At 42.2% G+C, this 24988-nt stretch overlaps 1 protein-coding gene across 1 annotated transcript in view; it reads left to right on the top strand.

The window, feature by feature from the left end:
- The window catches only part of LOC126184692 (uncharacterized), a 331999-nt gene that overhangs the window by 280275 nt on the left and 26736 nt on the right, over nucleotides 1-24988 (top strand). Inside the window, exons 15-16 of the mRNA XM_049927189.1 lie at nucleotides 6894-6943; nucleotides 7235-7346. Coding sequence (XP_049783146.1) covers nucleotides 6894-6943; nucleotides 7235-7346 — 162 coding nt within the window. The remainder of the gene's footprint in view (nucleotides 1-6893; nucleotides 6944-7234; nucleotides 7347-24988) is intronic.

Raw genomic sequence — 24988 nt, 5'->3', positions numbered from 1 at the left:
TATCTACACTCACCGATCTGCCCATGGTCTGGATCTGACTCTGTATGTGACATAATTCGGTGGATTTTTGTGGTTTATCCAACGACCCAGGACTGCAGTTCTCCTTGGCAGGCCAGAGGCCACAGGCAATGGATTTCAGGAATTCTGACTGTCTCACTGCAATTACTGTCTCACTGCAATTACATTGTACAGTGCAGCATTTTATAGACATTTTATTTATTCTAGTACATTTTGGCAATCTGAAAATGATTTACATATTAGAAAGTTTTAGACCCAACATTTTATTGGTGGTCACCTATAGTGTTGGTTTACACAACTATTCCCTCCCTTATACACTTCTTTCGAGAGACCTACCTTTTTCTGAGGTTATTTCAGAAATCAGTGAAGCTTTTTAAATCTGTCTTGTGACTCAAAGGTTATGCGTATTTTTGTCACCAAATGTATTTCGTTTTATTGCAATAAAATAACAACAATGGTTTTAATGAAACACATATACCATTTTGATTGCCTTCTCCATCTAAAAACAATTTATTACAAAAGATGTTGATGTTAGTACTTAAGATTATTGCTCACATGGGTGAGAAATACAGAAGACCTTACATTTTTTTGTCAGCTTATGCCTTTACTTACCCTTGAGATCTCAAAATTTGTCAGGGAAAAATGCTAAAACTTGTCTGCAAATCAGGGAAATTTCAGAAAATTTCACTTGGGGAAACTTGTGGCAACCCTGAATATATAATTTGGGCCAGTTTTTTGCAGTGATGACTTATTAAACTGATGATTTGGTAGTATTCTCAAATATCTGCACTTGCCTTCCATGGAACTGGAATTATTACAGTCTTTTTGAAATCTGAGGTTATTTCACTTGTCTCATAGGTCTTGCACACAAAGTGGAATAGTTTTATGATAGCTGACTTACTCAAGGATATCAATAATCCTGAGGAGATGTGTATTCCAGATGCTTTCTTTGCCTTAGATCATTCAGTGTTCTGTCAAATTGTTCTCACAGTATCTCATCCTCATTTACTTCCTCTTTGTACAATATTGCCTTTATATATATTCCTTCCACCTTTCAGCTTTCCCCACTTCGCATAGTACTGGCTTGCCAAATGATCTCGTGATCGTCATGCAGATGCTACTCTCTTCTCGAAAGGTCTCTTTAGTTTTCCTATAAGTGGCATCTCTTTTTCCCACAGTCATGTGTGCTTCTGCAGTCTTGCCATTCCTGCTTTGCCTTTTTGCACTTTCTTTCAATCTCATTTTCACCTTTTTCATTTGTTGCATTTTTACAGTGTCTTCTTTCATCAGGTGAACTCAATATCTCCTCTGTTGACCAGGGATTTCTACCAGGCCATGTCTTTTTATCTATATGACCCTCTGCTGCCTTCACTATTTCATCTCTAAAAGCAATCCATTAATCTTTTATTGTATTCCTTTTCCATGTTTCAGTCTAATGTTGCCTAATGGTTTATCTAGGTCCAGTCTCGTTAATTTCCACCTTTTTCACAATTGTTTTAGTTTTAATCTGCAGCTCATGATTAATAAATTATGCTCAGAGTCTAAATCTGCCCCTGGAAATGTCTCACAGTATAAACTCTGGATTCGAATTTTCTGTGTTACCACTATAATCAGTCAAAAACCTTCCAGATTCTCCAGCCCTCTTACATTATACAACACTCATACTTGTTTGTTAAACAAGTTGTGAGCACTGATTAAATTATGCTCTATGCAGAATTTTACCAGGCAGCTTCTGCTTTCATTCCTTCCACCCAGTCCAGGTTCTCCTACTGTTTTTCCTTCTCCTCCTTTTCCTTCTGTTGATTTCCAGTCCCCCATTACAATTACATTTTAATCTCTATTAACTACCAGTAAATTTCTATTTTCTCATCATACACTGTATCAACTTTTTTATCATTGGCAAAGCTAGTTGGCATATAAACTTGTACTACTGTGGTGGGAGTTAGCTTCATGTCTGTATTGGCTACGATAATTCGTTCACTATGCTGCTCACAATAGCTTATCGGTATTTCTATTTTCTTATTCATTGCCCCTATGTAAGTTTGTATTTACAATCTTTTACTCACCTGACCAGACGTCCGTTTCTTCATGTCATCGTACCTCATTATTGCCCACTATAACTAATTTCAACATATCCATTTCCCTCTTTAAGTTTTCTAACCTACTTATCCAATTACAGTCTCTGGCATTCCACTTTCTATCCTTCAGAATGTTAGTTTTTGGTTTTTTCTTATGACAACATTTTCCTAAATACTTCCCACCAGTAGATTCAAGTGGTGAACTATTTTACTGCTGTAATGTTTTTATCCAAGAAGATGGCATCTTCATTTGACTATGTAAAAGAGCTGCATGCTTTCAGGAAAAGCTGTAGCTTTCCCATGCTTTTGGCCATTTGCAATACCAGTACAACAAGGCCATGTTACAAGGCTAGATCAGTCATTCATCAGCAACTACTGAAATGGCTGCTGCCTCTCTGTAAGAAACGTTGGTTGGTGTGACCTCTGCACAGATGCCTCTCCATTGTGGTTGCACCTAGGGTTTGGCTATCTGTATCATTGAGGCATGGAAGCCACCTCACCTAGGCAAGGTCCTTGGTTCATGGGAGACAAGTGAGGGACATACACTGTTAACCTAAAGAACTTTGAGTAAAAGTTGACACAACATTGTGAGGGAAAATTACTGGAGAATGCAGAAGCACAAATTGTGGCTGCAGTTCACCATTAAGGTGTTACTTACTCTTCAACAATTAGCAATTGTGTGGTGGAAATGTATAAGATTATTCTTCAACAATTAGTAATTGTGTGATGGAAATGCATAAGAATTATCAACAAACTAAGTACACATGGAACAAAGTTAAGGTAAAATAATATGAACAGATGTGTGAAATGAGGCTATGTTGGATGTGTATGGCAAATATGGAATGCTTTTCAGGGACCATAGTATAATGTCCCCAACAGACAATATATAAGCTATGTTGTTGCTGCAGTGCAGAAGAGTAAAATGCAAGAGGGAGGTGTGCAATAATTTACAAGATGATTCAAACAGAAATACAAATGGCTTTTGGAAACAAACAGCGTGAGAAGTACATAAGAACATAAATCTGATGTAATTTTAAAGTGGAGATGAGACGGTTATGTCTTGTCATTGGCTAACAATCTGGCTTTAAAATTTTAAACTGTTGCAGAATAATGTATTACTTTTGCAGTTCTAGTGGAGGCACGTTGCTAGATTCTGTAGGACTAACCCCAGTGGGAAGTATTATTAAAATGGTTTGTCCAAATACTAGGATTGAACAAATATTCAAAATGTTCTGTCAACAGGGCTGATATCTGTGCTGAATGAAACTCTTTGCCAAAATAAGATTGAAAGCAAGACTCTGGACATTAATACTAACATTGGCAATTTGTTTACAGTGCTCTATGGTCTTGGCTATCCAACATTGTCCTGTGGAACAATCCAGAGTTTAAGTCTGCTACTACCAGCATCATATTCTTGAAGTCTGCCTCTACCGCTGACTGCTGTATCACACTTCAGCATTCAATTTTTGTCTGAAATGCAATTTTTATGCCAGTGCACACTCCAGTGCACACTCCACTATTGAACTGAGAGATTTTATTTTGAAACTGCATCTGATTATGACTGAAACACTTTCCTTTGTAAGCTTTCTTGAAGGTTGGCTGAGCTTACAGAGATCAGGAAGAGATCCTTTGTAGAAATTGGGAAAGTATGGTACAGGCAGTGGCAGGTTTAACTCGGCGGTGCATGCACCTGGAAACAGGTCAGCAGTACATGCAGCTGGTCTCACAGACCCTTGCAGTTTCTATCTTTCTGAATTTTCATTTAGATGTATATTATGGAGGGAAGCGTTATTAAATGAAGTAATATCATTAAATATCAGTTTAGTAAATATATTTAAGGGATAAATTTAATATTTTGGTCGAAAATATTTACACATATGGAGATACATAAAATTTAGTTGTTATCAAAATAATGCATGTATTCAATCAGATATTTTGTCGATACAGTCTTGGTACACAGTAACAGAATGTTCAAGGCAAATGTATTTCTTGCAGTTCTTACAAATATATCTTGTTTTTCTGTTTTTGCTTCTGCAGTCCACACGCTGTCCTCATGAAGTCGCAGTTGATTCCACTTCAGGAATTTTCACACTGCAAAGCTCTCCAATTCTCTCAGTTATCTTCCTTGGCAATATTTTTGACATTACTGTTTGCTGAAGATGATCATGCAGAAGTGCAAAAGAAAGCTGCCTCAAAAACTCTCCTCTTCGCAGTTGTTCTGTCTGATTTGAGTTGAAAATAATAGCAGCATTTATCGCAGCTGTGTTCATGATGCTGTAAAAAACAACCATTTGCCATTTTCTTGTGTTTCTGGCTACATTATATGTTGCAGTCATTCCGTCTACAACGTCAACTCCACCCTTAGTAAGGTTATAGAAAGTGATAATTTCTGTTTTTTTATCATTTCCTGTATTTCCGTCAATATTTCCATTGTGGTGCATTGTTGACAGTAGTAATACCACTCTATTTCATTTTGGCACATAAGAGACTAAGGTTCAATTTTTCTGAAACCCAAACATAGATGACTTTTCTTGTCAGTTTTTAGTGTTAATAAATCCCCTTGGGACTTATCTCTGGTTCTTCCTTAGGGTAAGAACGATGGTCGTCTTCTTCATAATCAATGTATTTGCAAGCTCATAACTTGTAAAATAATTGTCGCAAGTTATGTTGCTGCCTGTATTCAGGATAGGTTGGCAAAGTCTCTGAACAAGTTCAACTGGTCTGTTGTACTGTCTGTAAGGGCCTTCAGCCTGTTGCCCAACATACATCTCCATGTTGAATGTGTAAAACATTCTGGCATCCACTGCTGCAAAAATCTTTACTCCATACTTGTTGGACTTATTTGGCATGTACAGTCGGAATCCGCATCTTCCACGGAGTGCTTCTAGTTTTTCGTCAGCTGTCACGTATTCAGAAACTGTATAAGCCTTCTGAAAGTTTTCAACAATTAGACTGAACACCTGTCTTATTGCTGCCATGTGATCTGTTTTCTCCCTTTCCATTCTCGTTTGTTTATCGTCGAATCTGATGCATCGAAGGACAAAACGAGATCTGTTTATGCCCATTGTGAGATGAAATATTTCAACTCCAGTGCCATCTGTTCGCCACAAATCTTGTAGACTTAGTCGATGGGCACGCCCCCAGCGTAGTACAATAATCCCAATAAGGCCTTTATTTCAGCTTTATTAGTTTGTTGTGCATCTCTCTCCCTTGAAAAGTTTCCCTGGATACTTTGAATGTACCTATTAGTACAGTCAATGAGTATGTGTATAATGTTTCATCAGAAAACAGTTCCCAGCACTGTAGAGGATTTGTAGCACTTTTCGCAGCACCTTTCACACTTGGTAAATGAGTTATGATGTTATGACAACGTGTGCGGGAGTTCTTTGGCGGAGCACGTGAGATCCATACTGTTGCGTCTTTACCGACAAACACATCACTGTCAGCACCACAATCACTGTCTTCTGATTCATCACTCGACGTTTTTTGTTCGGTGCCGGAATCATTTTTCCACTCTGGGTCCTGGATTTCTTCAAAGTCGATTTCTCCATCTTCATAATCACCAACGTCACTTTCAACCATTACTTCTTCAATCAAGTTCCTAATTCTTTCCTCCTGTGCCTTGTAAGAATAAGCCATGATGCAGTTACAACACTTACAACACACTAAAATAAGGTACAAAGCACGAAAAAATCTGTTCTACCACTAAACTAAGCAGATACTGCAAATATGCGCGCACGTGAATAACCTTGGTGGAGCTAACAATGAACTGACACCAGTGCACGCGGCTGGCCTGTGAGACCCTAGACCTCTTTGTTGTGAGCTAAGTGGAAGTGCTATTGTTGAAATATCAGATACACCACACCAAACAACTCCTATTACATTCACTTAAAGGTACTGGGTAGATAGCTTCTTGGAAACAAGTTTCAGACATTGCATTAATGTGAAAATATTCTCCTTGGTCTGACTGACCACCTGCGTGTACTGACGGGTTAAGCTTTAATTATGCATATGACACATACCTGGAGGGATAGAATGGTTGAATGCTTTTGAAAAAGGTAGAAAATTGAGTGACGTGAAGGAAGTAGATTTACTTTTGGGAGGAGGAAAGTTAAAATTGCAGTAGTACAGCCAGCTTGATTTAGGTTTTCCGTGATTTCTGTAAATCATTTAAGGTGAAGCCACAATGGTTCTTCTCCCATCTTTCTCCAATTAAGCTAGTGCTCAGTCTCTAATAACCTCAGTGTTAATAAGATATTAAAACTCTCAATTTGTTTTCTAAAGGTAGAGAGTCAGTATAAGTTCCACGCTGTTGCTGTTGTCTTGAGTCTCATTTTAGTACATGCCCAACTGCTGAGTTCATATAGGCTTAGCTCAAAAAAATTAATTATTTACACACACACACTTTTTACATGAAAGAGCCGATTAAAAAAAAAACCTAGTGAGAAATGATATATTACAAAGTAAAGTAAAACACTAATCATAATGAACCAATTAACATTAAAAAAGATATTAAACACGCTATGGCCATGTCCTTCTTTCCATGTTATTCAGTTATGCGGAAATTAGCAGGCGTCATGTAGAATTTTGGAAACTAGGAGAGAAGCAGAGCAGTTTCATGCTATGATTTATGAGACATGCATGGGTGGATCATATGATAGAGCAGTTCCTATTGAAAATTGGAGTATAAGCCTCAATTCCAGGTTGCCTTCAGCTTCAATGTTTCATTTAAGTTCTCTGTATTATTATATCATCAACCAGTGTCGTATTTTGTTAACAGTCTTTTTTTTGTGACAGGGAAGAAAAATCACTTCAGGTGCCAATCACCTATGATGAACCAGTCCCAGGTAAAAATTGTTCATAGTTTTCATTGTGTAATAGGTATTGGGGTAGTAAGTTGTGTTTGTTTCACTTCTTTGTTATAATTTTGGTTTGTTACATAAAATCTGGAAGCATTTCAATTTAAAGTTATGATCTTAAAAATCTATGTTAGTCAAATATTGCAACTGGCATTCTCTCTCTCTCTCTCTCTCTCTCTCTCTCTCTCTCTCTCTCTCTCTCTCTCTCTCTCTCTCTGTTTGTGTGTGTGTGTGTGTGTTCCAGTAATGTAATCTTTGCAGCAAATATTGATTTTGAAGGTGCAGCAAAACCAGATGACGCAGATGTGAGACCTACGAGGGATGCACAGGAAGAAAAAGCTGAGAGTATGGAAGTGCAGGCTGTTGTTGATGTACCACGATTTACAGAAAGGTACCAAGTATGACAGAAAATGTTTCTTGAAAGTAAGGATTAATAGCTTTGCAAATTCTCCCACCAGGATCACACAGTTTTTAATTTCTAAGCACTAATTATGTATGTAAGATACCTGAAGGTTTTTAAGTGCAGTAATGTTTGATACTAAAATAATATATACTACTTGAAACAAAGTGATAAGCCTAAAGAAGTATTTGTATTGGCCTGACACTGCTGTAACATATTCGCTGCTGCCAAAAATGAATTGCTACATGATACTTCAATTTATTAATGTGCTGATCCATTTTCTTGTAGCTGCTCTAGTGGTGTGCTATGGTACTGCACACGATTACAATGTGTACCAGAGGTGCAGATATGTCCGGCAAAAATAAATAAATAAATTTTGTAACCTTAATATTATGAGGTGATAATTAAAACTTTATGAGTATCCCTTCTACTGTTTTAGCCGAAACACAAGGAAAAACTTGGTTGTAAAAGAGACACAGTTTATTGGGTCATGGAGTGACATCAGCAAGAACAAATTGAAAGTAGTTTACACATCTCAAACACATTTAATAAGTTGGGGCCCAAAGGCTCATGCATGCTGTTATAAAAGACACTATCCACGTCAGGTTGATGTGCTGCACACACACATGGCAGATGTGGTGACGACAGTTGGGGACCTGGCTGCCCCTTGAGGCCGCCTCAGGTAGTTGTGGACGTACCCTTGAAATGTTGGTGGGCACTACACTTGCCGTAGTGGCCCGACTTACATCTGTTGTGGGTGGTAGGTATAGTAACCTGTGGGTTACTACACTCCTCCTTTCTTGCGGGAGTAAAACACAGCACCATCGTCCATGATGCTATGACTGACAGGATGTCTGTGGCGATGAAGGGAGCAGCAGCCCAAGGCACAAGAAGTTCCTGTTCCAACCGGACTGGGCCCACACAGATTAAAGTGATTGGAATGAGGGCACCCTCACCACTCGCAGACCCCAAGGTGACCAGAGGTCAGGACCTGTGTCAGTGGCTCTGGTAATGGAGACCTGGCTTCCTTCCCTGCTGATGGTGGCAGTTGCTCAGCCCAGTGGGAGGTGCTAGCAACAGTTGCAGGAAGTAAACCCGGGGGGGGGGGGGATGACGACAACGACTAGGCCTGCTAAACCTGTGGAGTGGCCAGGGTCAATGGAGAATGAGGCATTTGGCCCACAGCCCAAGCAGGGGGTCCTGTGCCCATTCTGGGATGCAACTGGTTCCTTGGCATGCTGTGTGTTGATCTCTGGTGCAAATCATAAAGACACAGGGCCCATGCTGGCTGAGTACAATTGCAGGGATCGAATGAGGACACCGTCCAAACATCCTGGCACAGACTGGGGTGCTAGGTGGGAATGTTGACAAAACCAGTGCCAGTAGTGGAAGCTGCCCAGCAGCAAGAGGTTGGGCAGTGTCTGTGGCTGATGGCTGTACAGAAGCTTGGTGGGACTCTTGGCTCCAGTTTGGATTGTTCTGTAGGAGATTTATTTAGTGTGAGAGCCTCCTTAGCTGGGAAATCTTCTATGTACTTGCAAACCTATGTTTGAAACATTCTTACAAGCCACTACACCTCACTGTTCAACTGCAGATGCAAGGGAGGCACTGTGACATGACAAATGCCATTGTGTGTACGAAAGTCCATTGTTCAAAACCAGGGTGCAAGGTAAGCCCTCTGTGGAGAATGTCTTTGACATGGACTTGACAGTTACATCTGCTGTCACAGATGGACAATAAATGACATAAGGAAAATTAGAAAAAGCATTAATTGCCAATAATCAGCAATGTGGACTCTTTCCCAAGGCTGTGTAGAGGCCGACCATGGGAAATAAAAAGTGTAGCACGCCGTGACAAGGTGTTCTGCCTCCCATTTGATGCCCAGCCAAAACACATGGCGGAACACCAACAGTTTAATGCAAGAGATCCCCGAGTGACTGATGTAATAAGCAGAGGACCTCCTGCTACAGAGCCACTGGAACCACAACACAGGGTGTAATTCCTTCTGTTGACAGAGGAATATCCCTGTCCAAGAGGGAGAGGCAGTGGCGCAGTGCATAAAAATTAAAGCAGTTCTGATGGCTGGCAGAACAGACAGTTGGGCCAACCATGTTGCATCGTGTGCATGACCTGCTGGAACACCAGATCCGCTGCCACAGCAGAGGCAATACAGGATCTGGTGATAGGGAAGCCATCCACCTCGCCTCTCTATTCACTTGAAAGCAAAGTAGTTTCTCCTTATTGAATGAGAGGTCAGGACCCATGGATAGCTGGTACAGAATATCTGCATTAGCATGTTGTTACATGGGTTGTACTGGGACAAGAACAGAGCCCAACACTGAAGATGATGATTGGCTTTGTCTAGTAAGGATGCAATAGGCTAAACAAGAAAACCAAGGGCTTATGGTCAGTAATTAAATTTTGCGCCATACGAGAACACATGAAATTTTTTTTGAGACATGGACAGTAGCAAGAGGTTCTTTTTACAATTGAGAATAATGTTGCTGAGCCAAGTTGAGTGCTTTTGATGCAAAAGCAATAGACCATGTGGAGCCATCTGAATGGCGACAGACTGTTTTGATGCCTTGGCCAGTTGAATCTGAATGTAGGATTTGGCTAAGTCAGTTTTCAAAAAGAATTGGCCTTCAGCAAATTTTATGAGAAACTCTTACAGGTGATGCAGAGGTAAGTGACTATGACTGCCTGTGCATTGGGAAAGGTGTGTCTGTGGCCAGGACCAGATGCTTGCTGGGTTGAAATATTGCAAAATAGGATGCAGAGTGAAGACAATCCTTAAGCTGCACAAAAGCATGGTCACAGGCTGCTGACCAAACAACAGGAGCACTTTTCCAAAGCAACAGGTGGAAGGGATTGGTGATAGTAGCTGCTCTGGGAATAAAGTTGTGATAGTGTGTCACTGTGGCAAAGAGTGCCTGAATTTCTCATAGATCAGGTGGCTGGGGCAAAGCCATAGTGATGACGATATGTCGTTCCAAGCAGTGCATGCCTTGCCAGGAAACGTCATGACCCAAATAAACAATGTAAGGCTAGAAAAAATGAGACTTATTCAGATTACATTCTAGGCCTGCGGCCTTCAGAATAGTAAACAAAGAAAGGAGGTTATGTGGGTGACTCTCCTCTGTAGCACCTGTCATGGCAGTATCATCAACATATTTAATGCAATGACAGAGATGCATCGTAACCTGTTGTAAAACACATTGAAAGATTGCAGGCGCCTCAGCAACCCAAAACATTAGCCACTGATACTGATAGAGGCAGATAGAAGCAACTGTTTTGATGCCTTGGCCAGTTGAATCTGAATGTAGGATTTGGCTAAGTCAATTTTCAAAAAGAATTGGCCTTCAGCCAATTTTATGAGCAACTCTTCCAGGTAAGGCAGGGGCTAAGTGACTATGACTGCCTGTGCATTAATAGTGACCTTCAAGTCACCACAGTGCCAAATCTGACTGGACGGCTTCATTGTGTCTTTAAGAGAAATTCAGTCTAATCACTCTCAATGATGTTAAGCCTTAACTATATGAAGATATTGTCTGTTCTTTCGGACATTTGAAGTAGATTTAATCTGGACATGTCCGAAAGAACAGATACCATCAGTGACTTGGTAAGATTGTTTGCCGTGAGTAATGAGTGTAATGGGCAGGGGCACTACGAATGCAGTGTGTGGACATTAAGTTGGGAATGTGGGTCTTACGGAGAGCGTGCAAGGGATAAGTCCCTGCAGTCGCACTATCCTCTGTGCCCTGGGTGGCTCAGATGGATAGAGTGTCTGCCATGTAAGCAGGAGATCCCGGGTTCGAGCCCCCATCGGGGCACACATTTTCAGCTGTCCCCGTTGATGTATATCAACACCTGTTGGCAGTGTAGGGTCTTGACTTGATTATAATTTCATCCTGAGCTAAAGTTCTACCCTCGTTGTATTCTTTTATCCATGTCAGGTCTTGTTGATATAGTGCTGCACATGCACAGTGGACTTAGTGATCGGTCAGTGATCAAGCCGGCCCTTGTAGCCATCTCAGGTAGTTGTGAGTGCATTGTTTGAATGTCGGTGTCCACTATGCTTGCCATAGTGCCCCAACTTATGTCTGCTGTTGGCAGTATGTGTAGAAACCAATGGGTTACTACATGTAAAACATAAGAAATAAGCATAGTTATTTCAAGCAGAGAACCAAATTTAAAGTGATAGACCCCAGTCCATGTATTAATGGCTCAGTGTGCTACAACAAAATACCAGAATCCCTAAGATCATATTGTTTGGGCTCTTTTAGAACAGAATTAAAATCATTACTTATAAATAAATGTCTGTCTATACTGAAAGAATTCTAAGAATGTTTTAGTCCCAGCTATGAAACCAAGTTGTTCCTGACAGCAGAAACGGCAAGCTATTATAAGATGTAAATTCTTGTAAAAAACAGTAACAGTAGCATATGAAATGACTAGTTTTAGATAGCAGAAACCGTAAGTTAGAGGATAGTATTAACCTTTGTCACTGAGCATTAACACAATTACCTTATCATGGAGGCTGTAATTGGTCAAAACAGCTATATTTATATAAACAGTAGTAAGCATTTAACTTTGTACACTAATACAATGTTTGAAAAAGTCATAATTTAATGACCTCATAAGGAATAAGTGTAAATAAATGAACATTGCATTTGGAAGATCTTTACTTGCCTCAAGACATGAAATTCAAAAAAAAATTTTTTTTTAAAGAAAGAACAGTGGCTTTCATAGTAGATTTAATCTGGTTTTGATTCTAATTTGTATGGCTATTTTGTTTTTTGTGTCTGGGTTGTGTTATGTCTGCATATCATTTGCTGACATTAACCACCTTATCATTTGTTACCCATAGATTTTTGTTTATGAAAGGTTATTCCATTTTTTTTCTTCACATCAGCTAGTGTTGCATGTTTCATTTTCTTCACACTAGCATATGATATTTCCTCCTTCAGATAGTATTTACCATTTTTCTAGCTTCAACCTGCACCTCAAGACTCCAGTACTCAGTTCAGAGTAAAGGAAAAGACAGGTGGCAACCAGGCAGTAGTTCTGTAATGAGACTCTGGGTTGTTGATTTTCAGCTCTCTTTTTTTCTGGCTTTCTTCCATAGATGTTGTTCTTGTTAAGAATGTGAGACATGTCTGGAGCCTAGATTTAGGTGATCAGCAGCATATGGAAGATTTGTTGGTCTGTCATTTTCTTTCTGTATGTCTCTGTGGTAACTTCTGTCTTTATATTTTGTATGATATAGCAGTACCTGTGTTGTTCAGAAGTACGGGTGATCAAAGAGTCAGTCTAAATTTGAAAACTTAATAAACCATGGAATAATGAAGATAGAGAGGTAAAAATTGACACACATGCTTGGAATGACATGTGGTTTTATTAGAACAAAAAAAAAACAAAAACCAAAGTTCACAAAATGTCCGACAGATGGCGTTGGACAGCAAAACATCAGTGACTGCGCATGACAATCGTGTATAAAAGGAGCTTAATGAGAGAGAGAATCAGATGTGCCAGCAGTCACAGCATGTTGACGTTACCTGAAAAGGCGCTTTTAGTGAAGCTGTATTATCAGAATGGGGAATGTGCTAGTTCAGCATCACGATCCTATCGCCATAGGAAGGGGATTCGAACAGGCTAAGACAGTTCAGGAAGAAACGGAGACTGTAGCGGGTTCGTCTATGCACGGGGAAGTCAGCGCTCGTGCAGTCGCATGTCGCACCAGCATTTCATACACTACTGTTTGGTTGGCAATTAGGCGTACCCTCCGATGCTATCTGTACAAAATCCATTGGCATCATGAACTGTTACCTGGCAATTTAATGAAGTGGAGGGCCTTTGCAGTGTGGGTGTTTCAAAAGATGGCGGAAGATGATGATCGGTTGAGTAACGTGTTGTGGACCAACGAAGCTCATTTCACTCTCAGAGGGTCTGTCAACGTCCACAACTGCAGAATTTGGGCTACCGAAAATCCTAGAACTGTCATGGAAACTCCATTGTAGGACGAGAAAGTCACGGTATGGGTTGGATTTACCACATCTACCGTTATCGGGCCTTTTTTCTTCGAGGAAATGCGTGATTCTGGTTTTGTAACTGTTACCGTGACAGGTGAGAGGTACGCCGATATGTTACAGAATCGCATCATCCCCAGCCTGGCTGATAAACACCTGCTGGAACGTACGATGTTTGTTCGGGATGGCGCTCCACCCCATATTGCTAGACGCGTGAAAGATCTCTTGCGCGCATCGTTTGGTGATGATTGTGTGCTCAGCCGCCACTTTCGTCATGCTTGGCCTCCCAGGTCCCCAGACCTCAGTCCGTGCGATTATTGGCTTTGGGGTTACCTGAAGTTGCAAGTGTATCGTGATCGACCGACATCTGGAAGACAACATCCGACCTCAATGCCTCACCATAACTCCGGACATGCTTTACAGTGCTGTTCACAACATTATTCCTCGACTACAACTATTGTTGAGGAATGATGATGGACATATTGAGCATTTCTTGTAAAGAACATCATCTTTGCTTTGTCTTACTTTGTTATACCAATTATTGCTATTCTAATCAGATGAAGCGCCATCTGTTGGACATTTTTTGAACTTTTGTATTTGTTTGGTTATAATAAAACCTCATGTCATTCCAAGCATGTGTGTCAATTTGTACCTCTCTATCTGCATTATTCCATGATTTATTCAGTTGTCAAATTTATACTGACTTTCTGATCACTCGGTTCAATGCGATTTTCCTTAGGAAACGCATACATATCAGAAGGAACAGGCACTGTGGCAATTGCAGCCGTTTATGAAATACATGAAATGTATTCGCAGTTGTGATAAGGACAACTGTATAATGGAATGATGACAATGAAAATTTGTGCCGGACCAGGCCTCGAACCCAGATTTCCTGCTTATCATGAGCAGTCACCTTACCATTAGGCTATCCGAACATGCTTCATGGCCAGACTTGACTTTCGATACATCGTCAGCCATATGTCTGCAACCTGCACTGGTATATCCATTATGTATATTCCTGTACAGGGCAGACATTTTAACTGAAAGTCATTTGCCCACTGTCAGTGGATAAATTTGATATTGCAGTGCCTGTGTTGTTCAAAAGTACAATACAATGTTCCTTTGGACATGCATGCATGTCAAAAGGAATAGGCATTGCGGCAACTACAGCCACTATTGAAATACATGAAACATTTTTGAAGTTGTGAAGTACAAAGCATGCACGCATGTTTGAAGGATCATTGCATTGTACTGTTGAACAACACAAGCACAACAATATTGTATTTATCTTCCGACACTGGGCAAGCAACTTTCAATTAAACTGTCTCCCCAGTATGGGAATATATATTATGGATGCATAGTGCAGACTGTAGACACATGGTTGATGACATAAGGAAGTTTGAGTCTGACCAGGAGGCATGCTTGAATAGCCTAATGTTAACACAACTGTTTCCAATAAGCAGAAAATCCAGGTTCGAGTGTGATGGTAAAGCAGCTGCTCATGATAAGTGGGACATCTGGGTTCAAGTCCTGGTCCTGAACAAATACCATTATACAGCTGATAACTATCCATATTACCAACTAAGAATACATTTAATGTATTATATGTTGTGGTGAAAGGATGCAGGTGATGGACTGATGTTGGTTGGAGGCTTCCAATAATGAAACATACCATTTGATTGAGGTGAGGAAGTTGTTTCTAGCAAATGGTACTTTCTGTCTTACAGCATTGCCATTAGCTCAGTGATGTGATCAAAGTTACTCAAAGATTCCTAGGAAGAAAAATAGAGAACCTTCTTCCCTGGATTCCACGGTTGATAAAAAATACGGCTCCTTAGGTCACAGTGTGTATTATATACAAGGGTGGTTTGAAAAGTTCTCGGAACAGAATATCAAAAAAGAATGTATATGAAGTCTTCACGGGTTGTCAGCTGAGTAGCGTCGTCGTCTTGTAGCAACATTTTGATGGAATACGTCGCCATCATCTTCAGGCAAAGTGTCGGGATATCATCGGTCGCGGGCTGATATCTCTGCTCGACCTCTCTCTGCTTTCTGCCGCTGGCCAGTCATGCACCTCCGGAAATGCCCGATGTGCCTGGAGCGGCCGGTGGTGGGCGGTGGGGGTTGGGGTTGGGGTGAGGGTGGGGGGACGCGTGTGCAGGATTCATGTCCCGGCATCTGTCACTGTCTGCTCCATCAGTGGCCCTTGGTGGAACGGAACGTTCTTCTCCGATTTTCCTGATTGCAGGTTCCCAGGCTGTGCTGAGATGGTAGCTACTGTCGCAGTTGATTAGGTTGTCGTGTAACTGTTTTTCTTGGTCTCTCTGATTACTGAGACCCAAAATCGGTTTGTACTGCATATTTTCTTTGTGTACTTCTAATACTACGTTCCACCACAGCAGATTTGTTGGTCTGACCCAAGCATACATACCTGATGTGTTCATTGTGATGCTGTGAGATGCATCTCACAGCGCCGCAATGAACACATCAGGCATGTATGCTTGGGTGAGACCAACAAATCTGCTGTGGCAGAACCTAGTATTGATGAGAGGCTACCTTCAAGGGCCACGGACAGAGCAGACAGAGACGGACGCCAGGACACGAATCCCGCACACGCGTCCCCTCCCACTACCGGCCACTCCAGGCGCATCGGGTGATTCTGCGGGCACGTGATTGACTGGCGGCAGGAAGCAGAGAGCAGTCCAGCAGAGATATCAGTCCACGACCGACGATATCCCGACACTTTGCCTGAAGATGATGGAGACACATTCCATCGAAACGTTGCTTCGAGACGACGATGCTACTCAGCTGACAACCTGTGAAGACTTCGTGTATGAAATTCGCTGAGAAAGCCTGAACTCACATAGAAAAAAAGTACTTTCATCACTGAAACTTTTTTTATTGTTCAATGTAGTCTCCTTGTCGATTAATGCCCTTTGTCCAACAAAGTTCCAGTGTCTTGATCCCATCTCGAAAATAAGTTTCCTACAGGCCTGCAGCTTAGTTGTCAACTCCAGCTATCAATTCTTCGTTTGAAGTGAATTATCATCCACCAAGAAAAATTTTCAGTTTCATGAAGAGATGAAAGTCTGAAGGAGCCATATCAGGTGAATAAGGTGAGTGTTGCAACAATTCATAACTTAGTTCCTGTAATTTTGCCATGGTGACGGCACGTGCGTGGGCGTTTTTGATCCAGCATCAAGAGTTGTGACGCCCATCTTGCAGATAATTTTTCATTTCTAATTCTTCAGTTAAAATGTGATATACCCTTTCAGATCACACTAAGCAAGTGTGAGCAATTTCATGCACTTTCACTGATCCTTCATGACCATTTTGTGCTCTTTTGCAATGTTTTCTGGAGTATGACACATCTTGTCCAACCACTGCGCGGATCATCATGTAAGCTCTCCCCACCAAATATAAATTCATTTGTCCACTTGGCAACAGTTGAATATGAAGGAGCAGAATCCCAAAATGTATTCTGGAAATCGGCATGAATGCCCTTTGCTTTCATACCTTTCTTTACGAAGTACTTAATCACTGCTCAAATCTTGATTTTTTCCATCTTTGCAAATCACTACGGGGGAACAACAACAGAACCATGTCACTGTCACAGCTCTCCTCCAAGAACACTGAGGCAACAGGCAACAGTCCAATGAATATATCGTGAACAACCTGTTGCGCTAGCACTGACCTTGTGGTGATTTCGAGAACTTTTCAAACCACCCTCGTACCAACACATACTATCCTGTATTTACAAACTGTGAACTATTATCACCCATTTCAGTGCAGTGGTGTACTGTGGACTCTCTTTCATAGAGCATGGCCTATATCGTATCCTGAAAGCTTGTCAGCAGAGCCATCCCCAACTCTGGGCTTGTTAAGAATGGGTGTACCAAGGTGCAGAGCTTCCATACATTTTGATCAGTCTGCATTAGACATCATGAGCTGTTAGAAGATATGAAGAATAGAACTAGGATGGTTTTCCCATTTTATGTTGGTGGTGTGAGATTCAAATTTGGCAGGCTATTTAAAAACCATCAAATTAAATGTGTCTTCTGGTGTGAATGTAGATGCTCCTGCCAACCTTTCCCATGCTTCACAGTGTGGACTCTGTGGCTTGTTTCTCTTTAGTGGGGCTCTGGAAGTCAACATCCCCTGTGATGACATTTAATCGCCTCCTAGTTCCTGGTGGCCGTACTTTTCTAGTAAGCATCTAATGCTAGCTTGAGAAGATTTAAAAGAGTTGTTATAGTGGAAGGCATCAAAGTGTATAACTATTCCTCTTCATTGGTTTATGCTGTGTGGCTACAGTGAATACAGCAGTTATAATATTCCAAAGTGTGAAATCACAAAATGAAGAAGCATATAAAAATCAGAAACAGAGTCTTAAAATGCTGTACATGAGGTTTAAATTGCTCAGCTTAGATGTGAGATACACAAGATATTCTGTAGGTTCCATCACTAAGAAGACCACCTCAGGACATGGATTGTACAATCATATACTTTTAGGGAAGCTTGAAGGTCTTATGAACTGCCTGTATGCCAGGGGTGTCCAACCTGTGGGCAGCATGTGGCGCGAAGCAAGTGTCAATGCGACTCCACCAGAAGTGAGCATCATACGATCGGTAAGAAAGTGCAGTGTGATATTTGTTGGTGAGCCTTCACCAGGGTGTATATAACCATACGGCCCTCTGATATAGGTGCTCTTCTGTTTTCGTATGTGCAGATATTGATTAACAGCTATTGTGTTAATTACTGGTAAAAGCTGGTGTTTCTGAAAATTTGCCGTTTTCTTTCCTGTTGAGAGTTAAAGTCTAATTATTGGATGAGTAGAGTAGCTGCTGTAACAGTTAATAACAGATTTCTATCTATTAATAACATTTTTCTAATTACACTTTCCAGAACCTCAAATAACTTGTGTTAGAGACACACTCTTAATGTGTTCTTTAACGTGCACGTGACTTCTAGTAGTAGCTGAACACTTACTAAATATTTATTATACACTCCTGGAAATGGAAAAAAGAACACATTGACACCGGTGTGTCAGACCCACCATACTTGCTCCGGACACTGCGAGAGGGCTGTACAAGCAATGATCACACGCACGGCACAGCGGACACACCAGGAACCGCGGTGTTGGCCGTCGAATGGCGCTAGCTGCGCAGCATTTGTGCACCGCCGCCGTCAGTGTCAGCCAGTTTGCCGTGGCATACGGAGCTCCATCGCAGTCTTTAACACTGGTAGCATGCCGCGACAGCGTGGACGTGAACCGTATGTGCAGTTGACGGACTTTGAGCGAGGGCGTATTGTGGGCATGCGGGAGGCCAGGTGGACGTACCGCCGAATTGCTCAACACGTGGGGCGTGAGGTCTCCACAGTACATCGATGTTGTCGCCAGTGGTCGGCGGAAAGTGCACGTGCCCGTCGACCTGGGACCGGACCGCAGCGACGCACGGATGCACTCCAAGACCGTAGGATCCTACGCAGTGCCGTAGGGGACCGCACCGCCACTTCCCAGCAAATTAGGGACACTGTTGCTCCTGGAGTATCGGCGAGGACCATTCGCAACCGTCTCCATGAAGCTGGGCTACGGTCCCGCACACCGTTAGGCCGTCTTCCGCTCACGCCCCAACATCGTGCAGCCCGCCTCCAGTGGTGTCGCGACAGGCGTGAATGGAGGGACGAATGGAGACGTGTCGTCTTCAGCGATGAGAGTCGCTTCTGCCTTGGTGCCAATGATGGTCGTATGCGTGTTTGGCGCCGTGCAGGTGAGCGCCACAATCAGGACTGCATACGACCGAGGCACACAGGGCCAACACCCGGCATCATGGTGTGGGGAGCGATCTCCTACACTGGCCGTACACCACTGGTGATCGTCAAGGGGACACTGAATAGTGCACGGTACATCCAAACCGTCATCGAACCCATCGTTCTACCATTCCTAGACCGGCAAGGGAACTTGCTGTTCCAACAGGACAATGCACGTCCGCATGTATCCCGTGCCACCCAACGTGCTCTAGAAGGTGTAAGTCAACTGCCCTGGCCAGCAAGATCTCCGGATCTGTCCCCCATTGAGCATGTTTGGGACTGGATGAAGCGTCGTCTCATGCGGTCTGCACGTCCAGCACGAACGCTGGTCCAACTGAGGCGCCAGGTGGAAATGGCATGGCAAGCCGTTCCACAGGACTACATCCAGCATCTGTACGATCGTCTCCATGGGAGAATAGCAGCCTGCATTGCTGCGAAAGGTGGATATACACTGTACTAGTGACGACATTGTACATGCTCTGTTGCCTGTGTCTATGTGCCTGTGGTTCTGTCAGTGTGATCATGTGATGTATCTGACCCCAGGAATGTGTCAATAAAGTTTCCCCTTCCTGGGACAATGAATTCACGGTGTTCTTATTTCAATTTCCAGGAGTGTATTAGTGTATAGTCTGTCACAACTTTAAATATTACTTTTTGCCAAAAGGAGATGTCTACTGCTAGTTGTGAAGAGCGTGAGACCAAATGTCAACTGGAACATGTGTGCATGTTGGCTAATGTCTTTGAGGAACCTTCTGTTTTGGCATATTTATCTATCTTCGGATTCTATATTGCCATTTGATATATTATGATAGAAAATTTTCCTGTCTGGTAGTTACCAGTAATAAAAAATAATATGGGTGAAAATGTGGTGATTAATATAAACTTCTGAGTTGAGTATAAGCAAAGCCCTCTGTGAAAGACATGAAAATTTGGCGAAGCAGACAGACAGGCTGTTAGACATTACCTGGCTGTGGACTTGGACTTTCTCAGCTCTTTCTAGTGCAGTGTATAGCTCTGTTAACATTTGATTGTGCAACTTGGACTTAGTACGCTATCATTCTTGGGAAGTAATTGCATTTTCCTCTTGCAAATACGCATTATTCAGGTTATGCCCTAATAGTACCAGCCAGTACTCCATGTGTTATTTATGATCTAAAATCGTTTCTTAGCTTCTATAACTACTCGAACAACAATAGTCTTCAACTTAGCAGCTGTAGCAACCACAGAGAAGCAAATTTTTTACATCTTCTGCCTATAGCTTCTCTTCGATGCTTTTCTGGCAATGCCCGATGAATTACAGTATACAGGGTTATTACAAATGATTGAAGCGATTTCACAGCTCTACAATAACTTTATTATTTGAGATATTTTCAAAATGCTTTGCACACACGTACAAAAACTCAAAAAGTTTTTTTAGGCATTCACAAATGTTCGATATGTGCCCCTTTAGTGATTCGGCAGACATCAAGCCGATAATCAAGTTCCTCCCACACTCAGCGCAGCATGTCCCCATCAATGAGTTCGAAAGCATCGTTGATGCGAGCTTGCAGTTCCGGCACGTTTCTTGGTAGAGGAGGTTTAAACACTGAATCTTTCACATAACCCCACAGAAAGAAATCGCATGGGGTTAAGTCGGGAGAGCGTGGAGGCCATGATATGAATTGCTGATCACGATCTCCACCACGAGCTATCCATCGGTTTTCCAATCTCCTGTTTAAGAAATGCTGAACATCATGATGGAAGTGCGGTGGAGCACCATCCTGTTGAAAGATGAAGTCGGCGCTGTCGGTCTCCAGTTGCGGCATGAGCCAATTTTCCGCGGGCTACGCGTGAAACTTGCCCGCACGCGTTCAACCGTTTCTTCGCTCACTGCAGGCCAACCCGTTGATTTCCCCTTACAGAGGCATCCAGAAGCTTTAAACTGCGCATACCATCGCCGAATGGAGTTAGCAGTTGGTGGATCTTTGTTGAACTTCGTCCTGAAGTGTCGTTGCACTGTTATGACTGACTGATGTGAGTGCATTTCAAGCACGACATACGCTTTCTCGGCTTCTGTCGCCATTTTGTCTCACTGCGCTCTCGAGCACTCTGACGGCAGAAACCTGAAGTGCGGCTTCAGCCTAACAAAACTTTATGAGTTTTTCTACGTATCTGTAGTGTGTCGTGACCATATGTCAGTGAATGGAGCTACAGTGAATTTATGAAATCGCTTCAATCATTTGTAATAGCCCTGTATAACATAACCGTTTGGTGTGCTATATTAAACGATGATGCTGGCTTTCTCCACTCCAAGGAGCTAATGATATATTTGCATTCTCTAGTACTTTTTAGGAAGTTAACAATGACAGGTTTTCAAATTGCTTCTAATTTCTTTGCATTTGGGTCAGTTTCTGCTGGTGAGAGGACATGTCCTAAAAGTAGTATCTTCTTCCTTATAAATTCAGATTTTTACAGACTGCGAGTGACTCTAGCTGATTTAAATGTAGTCAGACCTTTATCCATGTATCTGTGTGCTCTTCCCAGGAAGTAGATGCAATCAATACATCCTCCATGATATACTGTTACACTCTGCAAAAGTATCTCCCCAAGAATCTCATCCAAAATTCAAACAAATGTTGCTGATGAAACGCTTAGACCAAATGGCAGCCGTTTGAAGTTGTGGCAACGTCCGTTGTGCAAGAATGCAGTGAACTTTCAGCTTCTCTCCTCCAGCTCCCAATTGGCTATAACTACTTGTCATTTACAAATTGCTATGATAACATGTACCTATAAATATCTGCAAAATCTCTTCTATACACCTCAACTAGACATTGACATCCTTTCATCAGTCCAGGTATACTTGAAAACACCATTGCATAAGTAAAACTTCTCTCAGTTCCTCCCTATAAGAGGTGGGCAAATTACCCAAAATCATCGGTCTATTCCTGAATTGCCGGCCACTGTGGCCAAGCGGTTCTAGGCGCTTCAGTCCAGAACCGCGCGGCCGCTATGTTTGCAGGTTCAAATTCTGCCTCGAGCATGGATGTGTGTGATGTCCTTAGGTTTGTTAGGTGTAAGTAGTTCTGAGTCTAGGTGATGATGACATCAGATGTTAAGTCCCATAGTCATTAGAGCCATTTGAACCATTTATTCCTGAATTTTTGACTTGACTTTTTAATTTCTTCTTCTCTTACTGTTGACACATTACATTACATAACAACATTTTTTGGTGTTTATTGCTTAATTTGGTGATGTTGATTATGAATATGTAAGTAATTTTTCTTAAGTGTCAGTATTTTAGATGTGAAGTGGTGAGGAGCTAGAAGGTACTGTGGATGATCAATGGCACAGGCAAGGTTGTGAGCCTATGGCCCATTAAGGCACAGGTCCAGGCGCAGGAGCAGCTGGCAGATGTCCAGCGACTGATGATTTCAGTGAAGGTGTGATATGGCGCTGTCTGATGGGTAGAGTCAGTGGCAGGCATTGTGGTCTGAAATGTAGACTCTAGGGTGGTTGGCAGTCAGCCTGGAGTATAACTCATTGTTGAGGTGCTGAGCAGTGACCTAAGTAACCATCAGCAGAGGAGTACAGGTGTGGTGTATGTAGATTCGTGACCGTGCAAATGCAAATAGGTACCTGCAACTGCAGCGGTGTTTATTGCGAGTTGCATTCCATTTATAAATGTGGTATGCACCTCCACACACTGTGACAGCTGCAGGAGGCTTGGTGGTGAACACCCCAGTGAATCTTCTGTTGACAGACAACCTCCTGAAGTAAAGAAGGGGCGGGGCAACACTTGGAGTGTGGTGGCCAAATATGCAGGGGCAATGCAGGTTGCCATTGGTTTTCATAGAAGGATCCCTTTGGTTGTCATCTGCGGCACCCTTAGAGCGCAGTGTTACAGTGGCGATATTCTATGCCCTGTTTTGTTGTCCTTCATAGCAAGTCATTCTGGACTTGCATTTGTGCAATATAATGCCCACCTGCACATGGTGACAGTTTGTACTGATAGTCTTTGTGCTTGCGAAATCTAAACCCTACCTTGGCCGGCAAGGATGCCGGATCTCTCCCCAATTGAGAACATTCATAGTATTATGGGCAGGGCCCTCTCAACTGTATGGGATCTTGATGCTCTAACATGTTGATTGGACAGAATTTGGGATAATATCCCTCAGGAGGGCATCCAACAACTTAAATCAATCAATGGTATGCTGAATAACTGTTTGCATAAGGATCAGAGGTGGACCAACACATTATTGACTTGCTCAGTTTGTGAAGCTCTTTATCTTAAACAAATCATCCAATTTTTCTGAAACTGTAATCTTTGTTTGATGGTACATGTACATCACATATACCAGTTTATGTCCCATTTGGATAATTCTAATTCTTTCATGGTGTATCCATCATGAATTTATACACATTTAAAATTATTCATCGTTCCACTCATACCTGATATCTTTTGTCACTAGTAAATTTTTGGGTCATGCAAAAGGAAATAAGCCGGAGGCTGTAGAATGAGAACCACTGAAGGCATTATAATGCTATTGTGTATGGAAGAAGGTGCAGTCCCCATAAGGGCTATTATGCCTCAAACTCGCCACTGGAGGGACACTCTGTATCCAACTTGGCCCTTCTCCAATTGTTCTGAATAACTTCTGGAGTAATCTTTTCTGGCAACAGATAATTGATTGACCAGAGATTGGACAGTAGTGAATTTAAGGAATAAGAAAACAGTAGGACAGCTGGAGTTGTCTCATGCACTTCATGATTAGCAATGTTGAATGCTAAGTTGAACCAAGGCAAGAACCCATTCCACTTGGTCTGGCTGATGGCATGGTAGATCATCAATGTGGCTTTTAAGATATGGTTAACCCTCTCAGCAACGTATGGCTGTGGGTAATATGGTGTTGTAGTGGTATCAGTTATGCTGTGTTGAAAATAAAATTTGAAAAAATCCCGTAACCCAAACTCCTGAGCGTTATCACTAACTTGGAGGTCCAACAGAGAAAAAATCATCACCAAATACTGAATGCTGACGCCTGCAGTTACCCCAACGCTGGGCATTAACCAAATAAAACATGAAAAGGCTTTCAAAGCTACAAAAATATATTCATGGCCCCACTGTGTGTGAGAAAATGGTCCAATATAATCAATGAACAGCCAGTCCATAGGATAATCAAAATATCCACAGGTGTACTGCCGGTCTACAGTGTTCAACGGGCACAATATTTCGGCGATCATACATGTCACCATCATCAGGTGAACTGACGGACTGAGCTCCTGTGAATGTGCCGGCACGGAGATCCGCACGCTATGACTGCTCAGAGGGAACTGGGTTCGGTCGCAGCGGCGGTCGATTTAAATACCCTCTGCCCGCGGTGCGCTCCCTCCGCTGTCCGCTCCCCGCGCCACGGTCGCGTGGTGGAACAGATTGCGATGGCGTCTGAGATGATGTCGGTGTGATGGCTTTGTCTCCCGTGGTCGTCACAACTATATGTTTGCTCGATTTACTCTTGATTAACCCGATCGCTGATTCCCAAGCCTTCCTAAGGTTATAGTCACAGTCACGGTTTATGAGGTCGTCATTGGTGCAAATTTTGATGGCCTCTCTAACAACGCTGTCCCAGTATCTCTACGTCTGTACCAGAATCCTCATGCGTTCATACTCCATAGCGTGATTTTCCGACAAACAATGTTCAGCGACCGCCGACTTGCTCGGATACTTCAGTCGAGTGTGCCTCTGGTGTTCACGGCATCGATCCTCGATGGTACGCATCGTCTGACCAATATACGACTTGCCACATTGACACGGAA

Source organism: Schistocerca cancellata, chromosome 4 (genome assembly GCF_023864275.1).
Source record: "Schistocerca cancellata isolate TAMUIC-IGC-003103 chromosome 4, iqSchCanc2.1, whole genome shotgun sequence".
Classification (NCBI taxonomy): domain Eukaryota; kingdom Metazoa; phylum Arthropoda; class Insecta; order Orthoptera; family Acrididae; genus Schistocerca; species Schistocerca cancellata.
Note: the sequence above shows the minus strand (reverse complement) of the source record. Positions and strands in the feature narration are given on the sequence as shown.